This window comes from Ursus arctos, unplaced genomic scaffold, assembly GCF_023065955.2.
Source record: "Ursus arctos isolate Adak ecotype North America unplaced genomic scaffold, UrsArc2.0 scaffold_26, whole genome shotgun sequence".
NCBI lineage: Eukaryota > Metazoa > Chordata > Mammalia > Carnivora > Ursidae > Ursus > Ursus arctos.
In genome coordinates, this window is record NW_026622941.1 from 35,113,122 (window position 1) to 35,133,142 (window position 20,021).

The following is a 20,021-nucleotide window of genomic DNA, read 5'->3' on the forward strand; positions in this document are numbered from 1 at the left end:
GGATGCTCTATGACCTGAGACTGCGTTAGAAAGTTTGCAGTTCTTTTGAGGCTGTTCCACCTGGGAACCTCATTGGTTCCCCGCAGGATGGTGGATTTTATAAGAACTCTGCGGATTCCCCCAGGACGAAGGGACTGCTGCTGACACGCTAGCGGTAGCCGACCGCCACCCCCGCCCCCACCTCCGCCGCTTCCCAAGTGGTCCCCCGCCTGCAGCCGCCGGCTCTGCAGAGGCGGGCCCGGCCGGGGCGGGCTCTGCGCGGCGCGCGCGGCCCGCGGGCTGGAGTCGGCCCGCGGCGCCGGCGGGAGGGGAGGGAGCGGGAGGGCGGGGGCGGCGGGAGGCCATGCCTCCAGCTGCGGAGGCTGCCGAACAGCTGGAGCCATCGCGGTCACCTGCGCGGCGCCGTCGCCCTTGCGCTCCGGCTGCGGGGTCCGCGGCCGGCGGACTTTGCGGAGGGCCCCCGGCGTAGGCGGCGGCGAGTGTGGGCCGAGCCGGTATTTATAGCTCGGTGACAGCAGCCGCGGCAGCGACGCCGCCGGCCCGTCTCGCCGCGCTTCCCAGCGAGGCCGCCGGCGCGGCGGAGGGCTGTGCTCGCCCGGGTCTCCCGTGTTGCAGACACCCCGCGCCCGCGCGGCCCCATCCGGTGAGTACGCGGGCCCGGGCGCTGGGCGCGCCTCCCCCGCCGCTCGGTCCAGCCGCCGCCGAGCCCTGCTAGCCCGGCTGCCTCCTCGTCCCCGCCCGCGAGTGAGGAAGCGGCCGCGACCCCCCGGCCCCCAAGTCCCCCGCGCCTCTCCTCGGGTCCCCAGGGTGGCATGCGGCGAGGCAGGGTAAAGCGTCAAGGAGGCGGACGGACGCACCAGCCCTTCTGCGAAGAGGCAGTCGAGACTCGAGACTCGTAGGTGGAAGGCTCGAGCTGAGGAACCCTCAAACTCCGGGGCTCCGAGGGGGTAAGGGACGTCGCCAGGGCAGACCTTGAACTTCCCTCGCTTGACTAATTCCTGGGATGGGAACCCCGTAAGAAGCCCCATGGATTGTTTGTTAATTAAATTAACAGGTTGCAGTTCAGGGGTGTCCTCCTTAAAAACAAAAAACCCAAAAAGAAAACTTGAGTGTTTACTAACTTTATCGTGACTAAATAAAGCTATTTGTCGATTCCTATTTTGGAAAATGCCATAGGCCCACAAGTGTGTTAGACCCATGTGGTAACACTTGGGCTGCCATTATTCATTCTACCCTCTGTGCAACAATGAACTCCGTGTGTGTGAGAGAGATGGTAGTAAACATCACATGCTTTATTAGTATTTATGTGTCTAATGAACCAAAAGAAAGAGTGTGTTGAATACACGTGTTTACCCCTAGTTATAAATGATACATTGTTCGAAATCCATAGAAGGACTTGTAGGAAGAAAAAAGTTCTTCCAATTTATTGAATATAAAGAGTAGTAGAATCTCTGTGTGAAAACTATTTTTGTTGTAAAGTATTGAATTTTTTGCCATGCCGTACTTTCTAGCACCCCCTACCCCCTCGATCTGAGTAGTTTAAAAGTAATTATGGATTTTGAAATTTTGACTCAGGTATTTATCCCCACCCCCATTCCACCTCCATCTGATCCTTTGCTCAGAAAACAATACTTGTCTGTTTTATTTAACTTGCTCCTTTAAACTGCCAATCCTATAAAAAATAATTTCAGATATGAATGAATTTTATTTTATTCATTCACTGTTACTTTGGCGTGTGTTTAGATTCTTTACCATAGGGGCGCCTGGGTGGCACAGCGGTTGAGCGTCTGCCTTCGGCTCAGGGCGTGATCCTGGCGTTATGGGATCGAGCCCCACATCAGGCTCCTCCACTATGAGCCTGCTTCTTCCTCTCCCACTCCCCCTGCTTGTGTTCCCTCTCTCGCTGGCTGTCTCTATCTCTGTCGAATAAATAAATAAAATCTTTAAAAAAAAAAAAAAAGATTCTTTACCATAAACAGATATCACTGAAAAGGAGGTCTAAACATTTGTAAAGAATTCATTGGTGAATATTTTTCAACTTTATAACATGAAAGGGCTCATAAAGACTCGGCCATTTTAATGAAAAGTTAACTAATATCTTGGTTAGGAGAGAACTCCAGACCTAACTTTGCTTCAGTTTCTCCGTTTTAAAAACTTGCCTGGTTTAGTATTTTGTTATTCCAAAGACTGCAGGTTAAGAACAAGGGAAGAAAATCACTTAAAAGTTGAAATAATGTGAAGAGAAAGTCTGGGAAGTGATTTATGGATGAGATCCTTTAATTTAGCAAGGGTATCACAAATACCATCCTGGTATCTCTGCAAAGCCACTTATGGTGGTTTCATTGATTGACTTAAAAGGTTGCTTTTTATTTAAAAGGCTGTGTGGTCTCTTGTATTGGACTAAAAGCAAGAAGTTCCAACTTTATTTCTGGTATTATTGTTATTTGTATTTTTAAAACCTGTATTAAGCATTCACATATGCAAAATGCTGTATGCCATCTCCTCATGCCTGCCTTTTCACCTAACATTTCAAGATAATATACCAAGACTTATCCTTACCTCAGGGTTCGTTCAGGCAAATATATATTTCGTTTTTCCATCTTTCTGCCATTTCTCCTCTTATGGACTTGAATCTCCCATTAGCCAGAGTCTGTTCTCTCCGGAATGGAAACTTCAGTGTTTTTTTTTTTTTCTTACCCAGAGCTGGTCTGTTATCCAACCATGATGTATACATTTTTTTACATTTATTAATTCATCAGCAAATATTTGTTGAGTGCCTACTAGGTGCAAGTCATCACCTAGTACTTAACTGCTTCCTCGTGCTCCTACTTCCTTCCCATTGGAACTTTATTCTGTATTTTATACTTCTCGGTGTAGGGAACATAGTAGTTTTTTTAAGAGTATTGACTTTGGGGTCATACAGAGGTATTTCTGCTGTTTCTGCCAGTTGGCAGCTGCATGACCTTGGGCAGATTATAACCTTTCTGAGTTTCTGTTTCTTCCTTGGTAAATCCAAAGTGTTGGTATAAGGACTAATTGAGATACGAATGAAAAGCGCTTGCCCGACCCATAAAAAGCACTAAAAAATGTTAATTTTTATTGTGTTGTCCATGTTTGCTTCAATGGTGTTCATCTCAGGAAATGGCAGTTCCATTCTGGCTTTTGCCAGGCCATGTCCACATCCAATCCGTCACGTAACTCTTTTTTTCTTTCTTTTTAAAGATTTTTTATTTATTCATTTGAGAGAGAGAGAGAGAGAGCACACAAGCAGGGGAGCAGTAGGCAGAGGGAGAAGCAGGATCCCTGTGGAGCAGAGAGCCTGACGTGTGGCTTCATCCCAGGACCCTGGGATCATGACCTGAGCGGAAGGTGGACGCTTAACTGACTGAGCCACCCAGGTACCCCTCAGCTCTTCCTCTATCTAGAAGTTCATACATTTCCAACCATCAGACAGAGCGGCCCCTCTGACTTGTAAGCCACACGTGCCATGCTCCTGCTTTCCATCTCACAGGGGGTGAAAGCCCCCATGTACACGATGAGCCTTAGGGCTGGATCCTGACAGGCCGCATCACAATGGGATGCTCCCTTGCAGACCTCTTCTCCTTTCATACGCCCCTGCACCCACCCCTATCCAGTCACAATAGTTTCTTTGCTGTTCCTTAAATGCACTAATCACTCACTCAGCCCAGGTCTTTGCAATTTTTTGTTCTCTGTGTCTGGATCACTGTTTTCTAGATATCTGCCTGCCTCCCTCCCTTCTTTCAGGTTTCTGTTCAAATGTCCCCTTATTGTGGGGCCTCCTCCAACTTCTCCCTCCTGACATTCCCAGTATCTTTCTCCATCAACTGACACTTTTCTAAAATATTATGTATGTGGGTTTTTTTTTTTTTCCTGTTTAATGTCTCTTTCCCTCAATGAGATGGTAAGATGCAAACAAGGGTTGTCTGTTAGTAACCCTCAGGCGTAGGCTGGTACCTGGCACAAATAAGCAACTGGTAAATATTGAACAAATGAATGATGAATGTTATCATGGAATTAACAAATCTGGACTTCATCACTTTCTAAATATGAATTTGGATAGGTAGCTTAAGCTTTCTAAGCCTTATTTTCAATATTTGTAAAATAAGGACAACATTCATCCTTTACCTTGTACAGTTGTATTACAAATCCTTTAACACTGAGAATAACATTTAAAATCACTCAGTCAATGTAATGTATAGTTGATATTACTTTCCTGCTCATTTTTAATGGGAATGACCATGACTCACTTGTATTTTAAATGGCCTTCGTGGTAGGAAGTACCTGGAAGTGACCAGGCACTTTAGAAATGAAATCTCCTCCCGTCTTCAATACAGTGCTCTGAGGGAAGTACTTTTATTGGGATTTTACTAGTGAAGAAATGGAATCTCAGAGAGTTAGGTCTTTGACCAAGATCGCAGGGCTGGTAAGTCAGAGTCAGGTAGAACTGGCCCATATTCCTTCCACTACACTAGGCTGCCTTCTGAGAAAAAGATGTTCCTGATTCCTTTGAATCATTCTAATATCATTCTAATGGTGTGATTTTGCCCACTAAAAACATGAAGAGGTAAAACGTGGTATAAATATAGGTGGCTATCTTTATTTATCTTTTAAGGAAATAATACTAAACAGTTTAAACCTGTGTCTGCCCTTTGACCTTCAGTTTTAAAAGCAGTTATCTGGGGCACCTGGGTGGCTCAGTCAGTTAAGCATCTGCCTTCTGCTCAGGTCATGATCCCAGGGTCCTGGGATCTAGCCCCTAATCAGGCTTCCTACTCAGTAGGGGGTCTGCTTCTTTCTGTCTGTCTCTCCCTCTGCCCCTCCCCACTGCTCATTCTCTCTCTCTCTCAAATAAAATCTTAAAAAAAAAATTAAAAGTGATTATCCTAGGGAGTAAATGAAACGATTGTAGAAAGTGTTCTGTGAACTGTAAAGAACTTTGCGTAGAGTAATACTGTACTAGAGCTAGGTATTGAAGAAAATAGCCTTTAACTTTGTGTTGTGCTAATACAACCAAGAACAGCCCAAAGTACAGCTGCACGTGTCACAAAGTGCATCCCACAAAAAGTAAAGTACAGGAAGAATTAAACATTCCTTTTCAAGAAATTGGATTCAAGATGCTTCAACTAAAGTCCACACCGTTGGCACAGTCATCTTTAAAAAGCCCTTTAAATAAGAGCTAGGAGAGGTTACAGGTAAATTTTCAGACATAAATACTAAGGAGCTTCAAAAATTGGGAGAGCTTCTTTTTCTATCTTAGGGTAGCGCTGCACAGTGGAAATGATCTGTTCATGGTACCTGGCTCGGTCTTACTAGATGTCGAGCATTCCGTGTGTCCTGCTTGGCTAGTGATAGTGTCTTTTGCATAGCATATTAGTCCATCAGGGACTTTTCCTGATGGAAAAAACAATCTTTCTACCATCACCATTCCTAGGCTATGTGAGCTACAACAGGTATTTCAGAGTATTCACGAAGATCACAAGGGACTTGAAATTGCTTAGAAGGAAATCCATACATTTTTAAAAATGTAGGTGATAGACTCCATCTTGATCTACTTGTCATTATGTGAGAACTGTTGCCTGAGCCAGGGTCCCTGCTGAGAAAAATGGAATTCACCCTCCTGAAAGCCTTCAGTGTTTTCCTTTATTTGTAAAGGCCCTCATAATTAATGAAGGCCGGGTACTCTGCTTCAGTCAAATTATTACAGCACTTATGAGGACAGCTGTGTTGCCCGAGTCTAGCACCTGATGATCTTTTAAACTGTTGAAGTTGCCTATAAACTTAGTTTCCTCACGTTCATTATGCCTCATACCAATTTTTCACTTTCTAACCTGACGGAGAAATCTTTCCCAAACTCTGCTCCAATCGGTTGTATCACTCTTCAGTTCTGAAACTTTTCATTCTCTATTCAGTAAAATACAGAACAACATTTGTATAATCTTCCCTGAATTGGCCCCAAATTTTGCTTACCCCTCGCAAGATACCTCAAGCTCTCTGTGTTCTAGGCACCCAGAACTACAAATGCACCTTTCTACCAGAAAGTCTCTCCTCTGTCTTTGCTCAGTGTCCTCCCAACTGGAGTATCCTTACCTCTTCCCCTTGTTCCTTCGCTTTCCTCTTCGTTCTGAGCCTTTTGTATCAGCTGACATGCAAGACTTACAGTAAAACGCGTGGGATTCCTAATATCTACCATAAATATTAGTCCTTCTAGAGTTAGAAACCATGACTGATGGCCTGTGGGTTGTCAGAGAGTGTGTAAAGTTCCAGCCTATTGTTACCACCTTCTTCAGTCACTGCTATAATGTGGAAAAGTGGAAGCTTCCAAGATACTGGTAGTGACATCTACCTAATGATGTCATTACTTACAAGAGGGAAGTGAACGGGTGCCGTAATCTAGCTCTCAGAGATGCAGTGCTCTCTGTTGGCATAGTTGGAAAATCACAGAATGAGCCTTAGTGATGCATTGCTTAGGAACAATCAGATCAACTCAACTACTTACCCCGATGTTCAGAGAAGAAGAACAAAACTCAAGCAATCCTGTCGTCACATGACCGGTTCTTTCTGATCATGCTTGCAAGGTCCGCTGGACTAGTATTAGACTCATTCATCCTCAAGCACGGTGAATCTTTTACATCAGACAGCTTTATTATCAGGACCTTTAACCGACGTGTAACAGCCAGATTTTGGAATGTGTCTTTACGTGGAAGGCGTGGTGTAGAGTGTTAAAGCTACGTGGCTTGGATTTGAATCCTGTCTGTGGCACAGACTCATTTTGTTATTTGGTACAAGTTACTAAGCCCTGGATCTCAGTTTCAAAATTTGTAAAATAAGAGTATTTCCTTCATTGGGCTGCTATAAAATTTAATACAATCTGAAAAGCTCATGAGCATAGTGTCTGGTATGTGGTAAGTAATAGATGTCAGCCCTAGCGGTAATGGTGATAACGCAGAACGTGTGCCAAGATGATGTGTCGTTGGGTGGGAGCACGTCGCAGCTGCTGGCGGAATCAGCGTGGCGGTCTTGGGGTCCCAGTGCTTTTCTCCTTTCCTCTGTTAGTGGAAGCTAATGGCAGGTTGCTCTGCCCCCTCATCTCGCCTAAATAATGAGGAGGCTTTTCTTTCTAAGTGTACCACTCACCGCGTCCAGTAGATGTTCACTGAATGCCCTCCTTGAGCCTGGCCCTGTGCTGTGGCCCGGAAAGTGAGCAGCCCTTCCCTGAGCACCTTCTGACCTGGGAAGGAGACACATGCATAAACTGATTATTTTACTATCATACGCGAAGAGCTAAGAGACATCACATTTATTTAAGATAAAAGCTCAGCTATGGTGGCAGAACTGAATTTAAAAAAATTAAAGGAGTTTGCAGACTGTGTCCACTGTGTAGCATTGTCCGTTTGAACAATCTCAGTCCTGGATTATTAACATGAACGTCACTAACGGATCGTACTGCTTCATGTGAGCCACAGAGGTGAGCAGTTTTGGTGCTCTGGATACCTGGTAGCTACGGCTGAGATGACTGGGCAGGCTTTGGGTGACTTTGTGGATGAAATCGGGAAATGGGGATAAGTAGAAGTTTTATTCAAGTTATTATGTAGGTTTTGAAATTTGAGACCCCCCTGGAAGATACCACTTCAGCTTTAGCATATGAAGCAAGAATAAATATCAGCCATGTGTGGCATAAAATAGACCAATAAATCAGCTGGTATCGAAGTCACTGAATCTGTTAGTAGAAATAAAGGGTAAGCTACAAACCTGATGGAAAAGGTTTTATTGGAAGAACCACTTCCAGTTTGTGGTATATTAGCGAGATCAAGGTCTAGGGATGAATTTGGATTCAAATACTGGTTCTTCCATACCAGCTACATGAATCGAATAAGCAGCAACTCTGGTTCCATGTAACATGGGGATGATGGTAGCGTTTGTAGCATTCCTGTGGGAATTCAGATCTGTGCAAGGGCAGGGTTGTTGCTCAACACTATAGTTGTCTCTCTTGAAAAATATAAATACTGAAGAGGAACAGCTGTCTCCAAAATTTTTTGAATGTTCTAATTCAGTTTGGGCATGTGGACATTACATAGCCCACAAAACAAGATTCTAAAGTTAAAAGTAATAGCAATAAAATAAGCATATGCTAACCCTCCACAAAGCATTTATTTAAAAAAGAACAACAGTCAAGGTCGTATGTATTTAATGTTCTGAATCCTGACGCCTTGCCTGTGTGTGGGTGGGGGGAAGGGAGGCAGTAGGGCAACTGTGCCAGAATTCCCCACTGGTAAGAGAAGCAACATAGAAACCTGTTAACTTCTTTTTTTTTTTTTTTAAGGGGAAGAGAGAGAGGTTGCACACGTGTGCCTGGAGGAGGGCAGAAGGAGAGGAAGAGGGAGGGAGAGAATCTTAAGTGGACTCTGGGCTGACCGTGCATCCCAACCAGGGGTGGGGGAGGTGGGAGGGAGCTTGATCTCATCACTCTGAGATGTTGACCTGAGCCTAAATCAAGAGTCAGGCATGTAACCACCCAGGCACCCTGAAACCTGTTAACTTCTTAAATGATACTCCTATCCTGTTCTGATGGGCATCTAGAAATGAGTCTTTGCTTCAAGACTCATTGGCCTTGAGGTGATTTCTATGTATTGTCTTGTGGTAGCGGGCTTTAGACATTTCTGAAAACGTTGTGTGAAACCAAATTGACAGCCCATTCTGGCATCCTCGCATACTGAATATCCTGAAAATGCAGGATGCTCGTTTTTGTTCTTCACCACTTTGCTGTCTTTGGTGTGAGAACCAACTACTTGTGTACTGGGTGATGAACCGCACATTAGGAAAACAATCTTTCTAGAGTCACCATTCCTAGGCTATGTGAGCTACAGCCCCCGGGGACAGGTATTTCAGAGTATTCACGAAGATCACAAGGGACTTGAAATTGCTTAGAAGGTTTATGAATCCAAGGCACAGCAACTCTTTGTTTTGCTGGGTTACGCTGCCAGTCCTTTTGTGTGTTTACATTGCTTTTCTAAAATAGTGAAGACAAGACTTCCTTAACTTAGATTGTGTGTTTAATTGATATTCGTCACCCTAGACTATTGGACAGGGACTTGGGAGCCTTGGAGCCCATTCTCAGGTCCTCCATTGACTTAGAGTTACTTCAGGCTTGTGGCTTGATCTTTGTGCTTTCAGCCATGTGTAATACGAGAATATTTATCAATGGGAAATTTATCAGTTTCCCAAAGTGCTTGGGATTTGTGAAGGGTTCTTTCACTTACGTATTTCTTCCCTGGACTATAGAAATATACACTGTAGAGTTAATATAATCATCTCTAGAGAAGACTATGTCTGCAGAAAGCAGTCAAAGGATGGCATCCCTGGGGCTGGGCCCTGGGTCTGACTTCTAAGGCAGGGAAAATTCCTGGAGTTGCCTGGGCAGCCTGACTTCAGAGGCTCAGATCAGAGCTCTCCTGCTGGCTGACTTTAGGCAAGTTACATAATCTGTGTGAGCCTCAGTTCCCTCCCTGTAAAATGAAATGATGGGAATGATAATGATAGTATTTCAAAGGGTTATTATGGTAAAAATGAGATAATGATTCATGTAGACATCCAACACAGAGCCTGGATGTCACATGCTGTAGGCTTTGTAAGGGCCCTTTTTTTCCTCCCTAGTTCTAAACAAATTGAGAAAGAAGAAAAAAGAATTGGCAGATTTCACTGCAATTACCACCTTTATTGTTATTTTTTTAATCTCAGCTTTTATTCAGCTTTGTGGCTGCAAACAAAGAGATATAGCTTCATCTGAGTACCAAATGGGTTCACCAAAACTGAACGTCAGGATTAGATAGACTTAGTAACAACCAGTCACAGTGTTGGTAGACCTCATGCAGGCTTATGTTCTTGAAAGGAAGGCTGGCTCCCAAAGAGGAGAGAGGAACTGAGCAAGACTTTGGAGGTGGGGTCTGAACATCAGCGTTTTAAAAAAGCTCTGTACTCTCAGTGCACATCCAGGCTAGGACCCACAGCTGGAGGCATATGGTGTGTTTTGCAATGCCTCTGTGCCCTTCCAAATGCCTAGACTGAACATTCTTCCCTTCTTCACTGGGGGAAAAAAAATTCCTCCTAATCCTTCAGCCCTGAACTTGGGTATGTACTTCTCTGTGAAATCTTCCCCTTTTTCCTCACTTCGCCCAAGCAGAATTGTCCAATCACTTCTGCGTGTAACTACTGTATCATAGACTTAGCTATTTCCTAAAACTTACTCTATGCTGAGGCTATTTGACAACTAGACTATGAACATTTTTATAAACGTCCATACACAATGTATAGAAAGTGGTCTGAGAATATATCCAACAAGTTATGAAGGGATCCTGACTCCGAGGAGAAAGATATGGGCAGAGAAGGATGTTTATTTTGTGTTAATGTGGGCTCCGTTTACTCCTACATTGCTTTCATTTTGAAGTGACTTTGTATTATGATTGTAACCTATAAATAGTTATTTAAAAGAGGAAAAGTATTGTGTTGTTTTTTTGCTCTGCATTTCCTCCGGAGGGGACCTCTACAGGTCATCTCAGTCATCACCCCAATTTTGGACAGTGTTTTGCCTTCTCATTTCCCTTGTGCCCCTGCTCTTTTGTTCTTCTTCTACCCCCCATCCCCGTGTGGTCAGAGGCATGATTGGATGGTGGCGAAGGGGCAGTATTTACTTTCCTCGATCTCAGACTTGTCTTGGTGCCCTAGGTAGGTGCAGGTAACATCTTCTTAAAATGCCTCTTGCTTGAGCTGTTATAAATCTGAACGGATAATAGGAAGAGGAAGACTGTGTTATCCTGCTCTAACCTGTATCTGTATCCTTTCTTCCACAGGTCAACAACAGAACTGAAGTTTTGAAGGATGGGTAAAGACTTCCGTTATTATTTCCAGCACCCCTGGTCTCGCATGATTGTGGCTTACTTGGTGATCTTCTTTAACTTCTTAATATTTGCGGAGGACCCAGTTTCTCATAGCCAAACAGAAGCCAATGTTATTGTTGTTGGAAACTGTTTTTCATTTGTAACAAATAAATACCCTAGAGGAGTTGGCTGGAGGATTCTGAAGGTGCTTCTATGGCTACTGGCCATTCTCATAGGACTGATAGCTGGCAAATTTCTGTTCCATCAACGTTTGTTTGGTAAGTACCCATGAAATGTAATGTTGGTAATTATTGAATTCTGTTCTTCAAGATAGAGCTCTATTATTTGTAAGTGCCAATTTAGGGTGCATTTTAGTTTGCCCTCCAGACTTCATTTGCGATGCGCTGCTGGAGCTAGGTTCTTCCATTGGTCTCTGTTCAATGGTGTGCTTTTCTATGGCCTAAGGAAAATTAGTATGAGGTAAAATTAGTACTAAACTTATTTTCAAAAAAATGGCTTTAGAGCTAAAATTAATGTGTGTTTAATCTTATTTAGAGAAGACATGAAAATAGCTCTTTTCCCATAAGCAGTACCTATGTATATTATAAAGAGTTTGCCTTCGTGTCACACCATATTTTCATTAAAGTAACTTCACCATGGCTCATATATTTACATATATTGTTCATTCTGGGAATTAGAGTGGTAATTCTAACTTTTTACCCTGTTTTTTTTGAACATTGCTTTAGGATGTTTATTTTGAGGCCATTCAGCCACAGAACAATTAGTCCAGAATCCCTTGGTAGTATGCAGTAGACAAAGACGCTATTAGTTTAAGCTAAAAAAAAGGAATTTACTAGAAGGATACTGGGATATTTCATAGAGACCAAGGATAGAATTCCTTTTGATAATTGGGATAAATGGGACCCGGGGCTTGAATTCTATAAGGATTTTCTCTGTCCCAACTTCTCTATCATATCTGTCTTATTCTCTATTCACACTGAAGATCAGTTTACATCTACTCAGGGAGACTGGCTTGACTCTCTTAGTTCCAAAGTTTAGACTCTTGGAAAAGAGACTGATGTTAACCCAGGTTGAGTGTGTTTTCCACCTTTTGCCTAATTGGCCTGGTTTGGTAAACTCCTGGTTTTGACCAGGAGATGGGTGATATTTATCCAACAAATATTCATTGATCACTTATTATATGCCAACTATTCTAGAGAATGAATCAAAAAAGCAGGGTCTATGCCTTCATAACAACTTACATCCTGCAGGAGGGAGAAAGACACTGAACAAATTAACATATAATATGCAAAGAGGTGGTAAGTGCTGGAGGGGGGCAGGCGGGAAAGATAGTTTTAAATGCTGCTGGGCCAATCAGAAAGAGAACTTCGTAATAAAACATTGAATTTAGTAATTACAAGATCATAGGTGACACAGTGTGGGTATTTTCAATCTAGAAGCTTGGTTAGAAACAGATGGCAATGGTTTAAGGAAAAAAACAAATTAAAAACATAGATATACACACATAGTATTACTTACATATTCTTCTCAATCTCTATTCAAACTATGGTCATCTGTTTCTACTAGATAAATTTATAAAATGTACATATTTTATATTTATTATATATGTACATAGTTTCAAGAAGTTTGGTGAGGAAATGAAATAAAAATGGAAGAAGAACCAAGGAAAGATTTTGTTGTTGTTTTCGGTGGTGATGCTGGTGTTGAGGAGTGAGATTAATTGATTTGCTTGTCATTTTGGGGGAAAGAGCTAGATTGAAATGAAGATAAAGACATTGAAGGAGAGCATCTCTGAAGGCTTCTCTGCTTTATTTATGACTTAGGACACAGGTAGAAATAATGGCCTTAGTGTGGACAGGAAGGGGAGAGACCACAGTTTCTCAGAAATTGTCATGAGAGAGATAAAGGTTTATATTCTAGCAGGTACATTGGGGTGGAGGAGTAGAGAGGTAAGTGGTGATCTGATGATCTGTATTTCACTGTGAAGAAGGAAGAGTTAAAGATAAATGTGGAGCGATTGGATGATGCAAGGGGTTTAAGAAAGTGGCTAAGGTTTGGAACAGTGACCCTAGGGAGTGTAGATGCTAGCTGACTAGGGACAAACAAAAGGGTTACTGATGATCACCGAGGACTGTTGGGGTTAGCCACTATAAACTGGAATGACATCAGTCTGAACTGCTAAGCAGTTTTCTTTATGAGAGCTCAGTCACCTGGAACAGAATTCAAGAGTGATTCATCTGGGTGGGGACTGCTTAGGCTTGCTGTATTGGAAACAAAGGATGGAAAATAAATAGAGGGTTCTAATAAAAAAGTTATTGTTTTGATTAACAGGGGATCTGGCTGGGCATGGAAAGGAGGTAAGGAAGATTGATGGTCTGGGAGGAGTGGGCCAGGACCAGAAGACTGGGTGAAACTGCACAGGTGAAATGGAAGTAAGAGAAGGGAAAGGATTTGCGGATGTGGTGAGATGCCATGTTGTAATGAAGGACAGCCATTCCTTAGTGGTGATTCCCAACTACGGTGTGGCCTTTATGAGTGCCCAAGTAACGTGCAGAGACAGGTCATGACAGAGAGGGTATCTAGGAACTGGGTGTTAGGCCATCCACCAAACACTGAACAAGCATGGAGTTGTGCATGACATTCATAAGGATGAAAGAGGTTAAGGGTGGGGGGTGAGTGGGAGAGGGTCATTTTCCAAAATTGGTTCAGGAGTGCTGGAAGACAAAATACTAGATGTCTGTTACAAGCAATGACTGGATGTGCTTGTGGTCCGTTCAGGAAATTTGCTCGGTGTAGAAAGGTAAGGCAAACTTAGATAAAATATCCAGTTTGGAGAAGAGTTATCTACTTATATTGAGATTGATTGAGAATCATGTGGTCAAGGTCATGGTATTAATAATAAGGGCAGATCATTTGGTTCTGTAATTTCTACATTTTGCTAAGTTATTCTATGATAAGATCTTATGTTTTATACTAAAATCACATTTCATTGATGGCTTACTTCTTAATCTCCTGTTGGTATAAATAGTTCAGCCCTGAAAAAAATCACTCTGGATTTCAAGTGGTATGTTGAGTACAAATTATTTAGAGATAGTGCAAAAGTATGTCCTGTTTTTTGTTTTTATTTTTTTGCTTACTGTAGGAAAGATTTTATAATATAGTTAGCTTTATCACTTCTATTTGGTAATTTCCTTTTTTTTCTTACTAAAAATCTATGAAGTTATATGGGGTATTAGAGAAGGAATGATAACCTTTTGCAAATCTTGGTGATAAGTAGGAAGATAACTGGATTCCTAATTGAATTTTCTAATGAACTCCAAACGTCTTTTCCTTCTATCTTTCTTCATCTCCCTTCATGGCCATTATGTCTTCCTGCATTCACAAGATGATAATCATTTGCTCCTAATAGTTCTGTCCTTCTCCAATTAATTCTGGATTTTGCTACTGGAATACTTTTTCTGCATGGCTCCCATCACCTGCAAAATGAAATCTAAACTCCTTTGTTTGTTATCCACAGCTCTTGATGATCTACTCCTGCCTGACTTCAAACCTGGTCTCTCGACATTCCACACTTTTAGAATTATTTGCAGGTCCTCAGCCCTGCTGGGTTCTCTCATGCCTCTGCGTCTTTGCATATGCACCCCACCTTCTGCATCATGCTCAAGCCCCTTCTTGTTAACTTGGTTGGTTTCTCTTTTTCCTTTACATCCAAGTTCAAGCATTACCTCCTCTTTGACACTTTTCCTGACTCCCTCCTGTCAGATGTTGTCTTCCCTCCAGCTCTCACTGTGTCTACTCGCAACACAGAATGTACAGCAGGGTGCTCGGGAACTGACAGCCATGCAGCATTATGGAAAAGAATCCAAAATTTAATGCCAGCACAAACATTGTTCTTATTGGCTTGGAATATGATAAATGTTTCCATCCTCGTTCCTAAAAAACCAGCATTAATACATAATTCATTTTTTTAAGAGGCCATATTTAAACCTTTAACAGTTTGCAGGTGCAAGCTTGTGGTGGGTGGTGGTGATGGTGGTGGTGGTGTGTATGTGGGGAGGGGTGGGATTGTTAGTTGCAAGCACAGAAATTCTTATTACGGAAATTGGAATGGTTTACAAAATATTCAAAATCATTTTGTGAGATCAGTTAAACAGCTTCTTTTTTGTTAATTCTCTGATGAGATGCCAACTAAAAATATTGGATAGAATGCCACTATTTCTTTCATTGCCCCTTTCATTTCATTAACTCGTGAGTCTTCCCTCACTTATTTTATTATGGAAAATCTCTTCCTAGTAGACTCCGGAAGGACAATACCTTATTGCCCAATTAAAAGATGTGTGAGGAAGAGTGATAAATCTATGAGCACATAATTTAATCTAGTTTGTTGGTTAATTTTATTTTTATGAGGCATAAAAATTACAATTTTGTGGCTATTGAGTTAACTGCATGAAACCTCCTCATGATTTATAATTTGTAATGGGAATTATCCCAAACAAAAATGGTGACTGTTGCAAATTGGAAATTGCGTGTTATCAGGAACACAAATGATTAAATGCATTTTAAATTACCCCCTCTCACCTTTGCTGTATCATTGGAATAACGTGAGAGAGTTAATTTTCCTACACTAGCACTAAACTTTTATGGTTTCAGACCGATCACAAATCCCAAATTTCCCAAATGCGGAAAATAATTTAGAAATGCCTGGAATATCACAATTGATATATTTCAGAAAAATTTCTGTAGGTTTAACACTAAATCTTGTTGAGGTGAGTATTACATTTGGATTTTTGAAAACTGAATTCCATTGGAATACTCTCCCAGTGCCTCTCTTTTCCATTTGTGTGGATGATTCCATTGTTTTAAAAAAATAAGTATAATGCATCCTAGCCTTTTGGAGAATTATACATTATACGTTGAAGAAACCCATGAATAGAGAAGTCCAAAGATTTCTGATAGTAGGACTTATATTTCTGATTATAAGACTTACATAAAGAAATAAGCTTGCTCAGGAAATCATTTTTATTCTAAAATGGAATTTAAATGATTTACAAAATCACATATGCTTAGTACAATAGGAATAGAAAATGAGGCCCACAGAAAAGAGAGAGAATTAAATATGTTTTGATTTCATGAGGTGTTGCCTGGTTGGTTTTGAGCTTCCTGGGAGCCTGGGCAAAAAGGAAAATGTGGCATATTATATAGCTTTGGATATCAGAAATGATGGAAATTGCATGTTTTATAAGGGAATCTTTCTTTGCACTAAATTTTGGCATTTTCTTGCCCTAAAGTCTGGTAAAGAATTTCCTTTTTCTTTGGTTTGTATGGGAGACATTGATGAAGTGGCAAAGGCAGAAACAGATTTCACATTCTTGTATCTTAAAGCAAACTTTCACAAAGGTTTAGAGTATAAATTTTAAGTGTAAAAGCAATTCTGTGATTTTTTTTTTTTATTCCCTGAAACAATTTCTGTGAAATGCAGAGTGATCAGGGTCTAAGTACTGCCTTCTGATTGGATAACTTTATCCAAGCATGAATCTTAGGCCATCAAGATGGTGACAAATGTATTTCTCAAACAAATTTCTCCTGCTGTTTGTCTTCCCTGTTTTTTTCTCGTTTCCTAACTTGGGCAGAGAGCCTCTATTAGTTGCGGTTTTCTTTACATGGATGGAGGGCGGGGGGGCAGGCTGACTCAGGATGAGTTGACAGGTATAGGATATGAAAATGATTCAGAACCTGTTAGTCTTGCACAGTGCGTTTTTTAAAATGGACGTGTTTGTGTATATAGTTATTTGTATAATTGTTTCACTAATGTCTGGTTTCCTAGCTATACCAAAACCCTCAGGAGGGCAGGGCCTATGTTGTGTTGCTTATCGTTTAATCCTTGGTGCCTGAAACAATGCCTGGAACACAGTAATATTTGATAAATTTGAATGAATAAATAAATTAATGCTCCTTTGTCTTTTACATGTTGTCTTTGCCAATGTTGCCTTCTTATTGTAAGCTATAGAAGGGTATTCATTTGTTCATTCATAAAACATGAGACATGGTCTCTGCTCTCAAGGAGTTTAAAATCTGGTTAAAGAGACAGGATACATATGCATGAAAAATTAATTACTCTGATAATACAAGGAAGTGCATATCAAGTATCAAATGAATAGTCCAGACTGTGAGAGCTATGGGAATTCAAGAAAGAGATCATGGTGGGCTGGGAAGGTGAAAGAAAGCTTTGCTGCCAGCGTGGGATCTAAGCTGAGTCTGCAGTGTGAGTGGGATGAAAATAGTCAGATATGATGCAAAGAATTCATTAGAAATTTCAGGTCATGGAGTAGATGGTGTGAGCCAAGGAGATGAAAACAACCTAGCTTTTTTTGGAGTTGGGAAAAACAGAGGAAGTCATGCTCGTTTTGAAGGGGTGAAAGATCGCATTAGGAATGAGCAGGAGATGTAGTAGAAAGGTGGATTAAGTCTAAATTCTTTCTTTGGTCTTGAAGTGTCAGTCTCATACTTTGCACTTTATTTCTTCCAGTGTGGTATTTGGATCAAGGAAAGCATTTGAACAAGATGGGAGATGATGACAAGATTCTCACAAATCAGAATGAAGCAGAATCTAGTGGGAATTGGAGAGGGGCAGCTTAGGGGAGTAGAAAGGGAAGGAGGAAGGTATTTTTGGAGCCTCCTGCAGCCAGTTAGGCCACAACTGGGTGGGGCAGTGGGCAGCAGGATGAGCACATGGGGAACCTTGTGAAGCTTCAGCAACTGACGGGATCGAGGGGATGAGGGTAGGGTGAAGTTACGGGTAACTAGGAGATTAGGGAGTGACTAAGGAAGTGATTATTTTATTTAAAAAAGAGAGGAAGTCATTAGGAGAATGCAGTTTGAGAAGATGATGAGTTTAGGAAATGGTGGGTTCAGGTAATGAGAACACAGGCAGTGGACCATTTACCTTGAATAGTGCTCAGAACAGCCCTGGATTCACTGAACTGAATCCAGGCACACAATTTCTTATCCAAACCTTGAGACCAGCTGTGTTTCAGAATTCAGCGCATGTGCCTATCTTTGGTAGCTGGCCCTATGGGGCTGAGGATATACTCCATTATCAAACACATTGGCATAACCGTAGGTGGATATATACATATTCAAATGAAGTGGTGTAAATAAATAAAGACTATCAACAGCCTCAAATCAGTTCAGGTTAGGTTTTGCTGCTAAGTGAATTCAGGGTTGGTCAGTTCTTGCCAAGGGATCAGTTACAAAGATCAGAGTCTTTGGATTTCAGCATTACAGAAACTGGATAGTGGACCTACCCTTGACTATAAGCCACATTTCATATACGTGTTTGGTGCCCCCAAGATACCCAGCTGCAGAGAAATCATGATGTTTTGAGAAGCTTGTGATAAAAAAAAGAGAATGATTTGACTGATAACTAAACATTTATAAAAGAAGGAAGCATGTTGTAAGTGGATTTTCCTTGCATTGATATCATGAGAAATATTAACGAGTTTGCTATTTTCTGTTACCTAGGTCTGTTTTAGTTGTAAATAGGAAGTTCTGAATAAAACATTCTCAGTACACCCAGAAATTTGAGAAGACAAATTTTATGATTTTTCTTTTGTTTTATTTTAACAAAAAGTCTGTTTTCCATAAAATATCAAGTAACTCAACAATGTTCTGCCCTTTAATGTATCGAATAAAGCTAAATGCTTGTTTCCTGTTGTCTTAGCTTTAAGTCTAGTCTGAAATTCTTCTCTTTGTGTTTGAGCTATGCATATGATTTTATCATTTCAAAATAGAAAAGATTCAGACGTCCTGGAGAGTGTGGGCAAGATAGTCATGGTGATACAGGAGTATTGAAACATGAAGAAACAGATTTAATCATACACTTGGGAAGGAAAAGCATTATTTTAATGTAATGGTGGCCATTCCATGGTGTTCCATTAATGGTATGATACAACCTCTTTTGTGTTGATTTGGGGTCTAAGTAGCTGAATAGTATAAATAACCCTCAAATTTATCCTGATAGTTGATAGCACATTAAGAAAATGTGTATTTATTACTGCCCACGGTGATTGTCAACAGTTGATTATTTTAAGTATTGTACTCTCAAATAAGGACTTCCTTTTGGAGGAATTACTTGAACAAATGCTGTATACGCAGCTAAATGCTACTTTAGGGAGAATATCTATAATTTTAAGCTTTGTCTTCTCAAAATACTGTATTTGATCCTCATGGTGGTCACTATTCAAATGCTTATTACCATCTTCCTTCCCCACCAATGTATACCAAGTGCCAGAACCTTCATTTTCCCTCCACTGGAGTTGTCAGCATACAATTCCTTTTTGTAAAGTAAAATAATTTTAGTCAGAAATAACCGCAGAATTCAAGGAAGAGAAAAATGTTATTCCAATGCTTGAGAAAAATAATGAGAGAGAGCAAAAAGCAAAGCTTTTGACAGGAGAGGTTCAGAAAGGTAAGCTGGGGAGTGATGATATTTAGCATTTAAAGAATCCCCAAGCAGCACCCTCTTCACAGGTAAATTTGAGGTCTAAGAGTTGGTGAGCTCGGTAGCCCTTTACAGAAAAACCCGTGCTGCTTTGCCACTCTGTCCCCTGGAGCAGGAAAGGAAGGAAGGCTGGAAATCCCCGGCATGTGGCCGTCTCCTCCCGCACCTCCGTATCAGGTGCTTCGTCAGTGGGCCGTGCAGCCAGTTGCGCACGGCACTCACAGGCAATCAGCGGCAGCTTTCAGGGCGATAGGATCGTCTGGCTGCCCTAGTTCCCTCCCGTAGGACAGAGGATGCAAACCCTGTAAAAGGATACCTCAAGGACTTCACGAAACTAACGCGGGTTAGAGCATTGTAATTAAGCCATTATTAACCAGGTAGCTTTCTGGATCCTTTTTACTGTGCTGGATAGAAATGAATCATCAGAGGCTAAGGCACCCTTTCCTCACCAGCTCCCAGTCATTGCCTTCATTTCCTCTTCTCATTTCCCACCCATGGGAGGTAGAGGTAGGAATTTCTTACGAAAGTGACAATCCGGTGGAATCGCAGCGGGCAGATCCAGATCCACGCACGTGGTGCAGACAGAAACCACTTCACTAATCAATGAA

General features: G+C 41.6%; 1 protein-coding gene across 9 annotated transcripts in view; it reads left to right on the forward strand.

Moving 5' to 3' along the window:
- The window catches only part of TMEM117 (transmembrane protein 117), a 509,455-nt gene that overhangs the window by 29,377 nt on the left and 460,057 nt on the right, over window positions 1–20,021 (forward strand). For 4 of the 9 annotated variants that reach the window (XM_057303296.1, XM_044385518.3, XM_048216466.2 and 1 more), the window contains exons 1-2: window positions 331–643; window positions 10,866–11,170. In XM_057303296.1, coding sequence (XP_057159279.1) covers window positions 10,894–11,170 — 277 coding nt within the window. In that variant the 5' untranslated portion in view covers window positions 331–643; window positions 10,866–10,893. Of the gene's footprint in view, window positions 1–324; window positions 644–722; window positions 948–10,865; window positions 11,171–20,021 lie in introns of those variants that run through there. The other 5 variants (XM_057303293.1, XM_057303292.1, XM_057303294.1 and 2 more) reach the window with 3 other exon arrangements.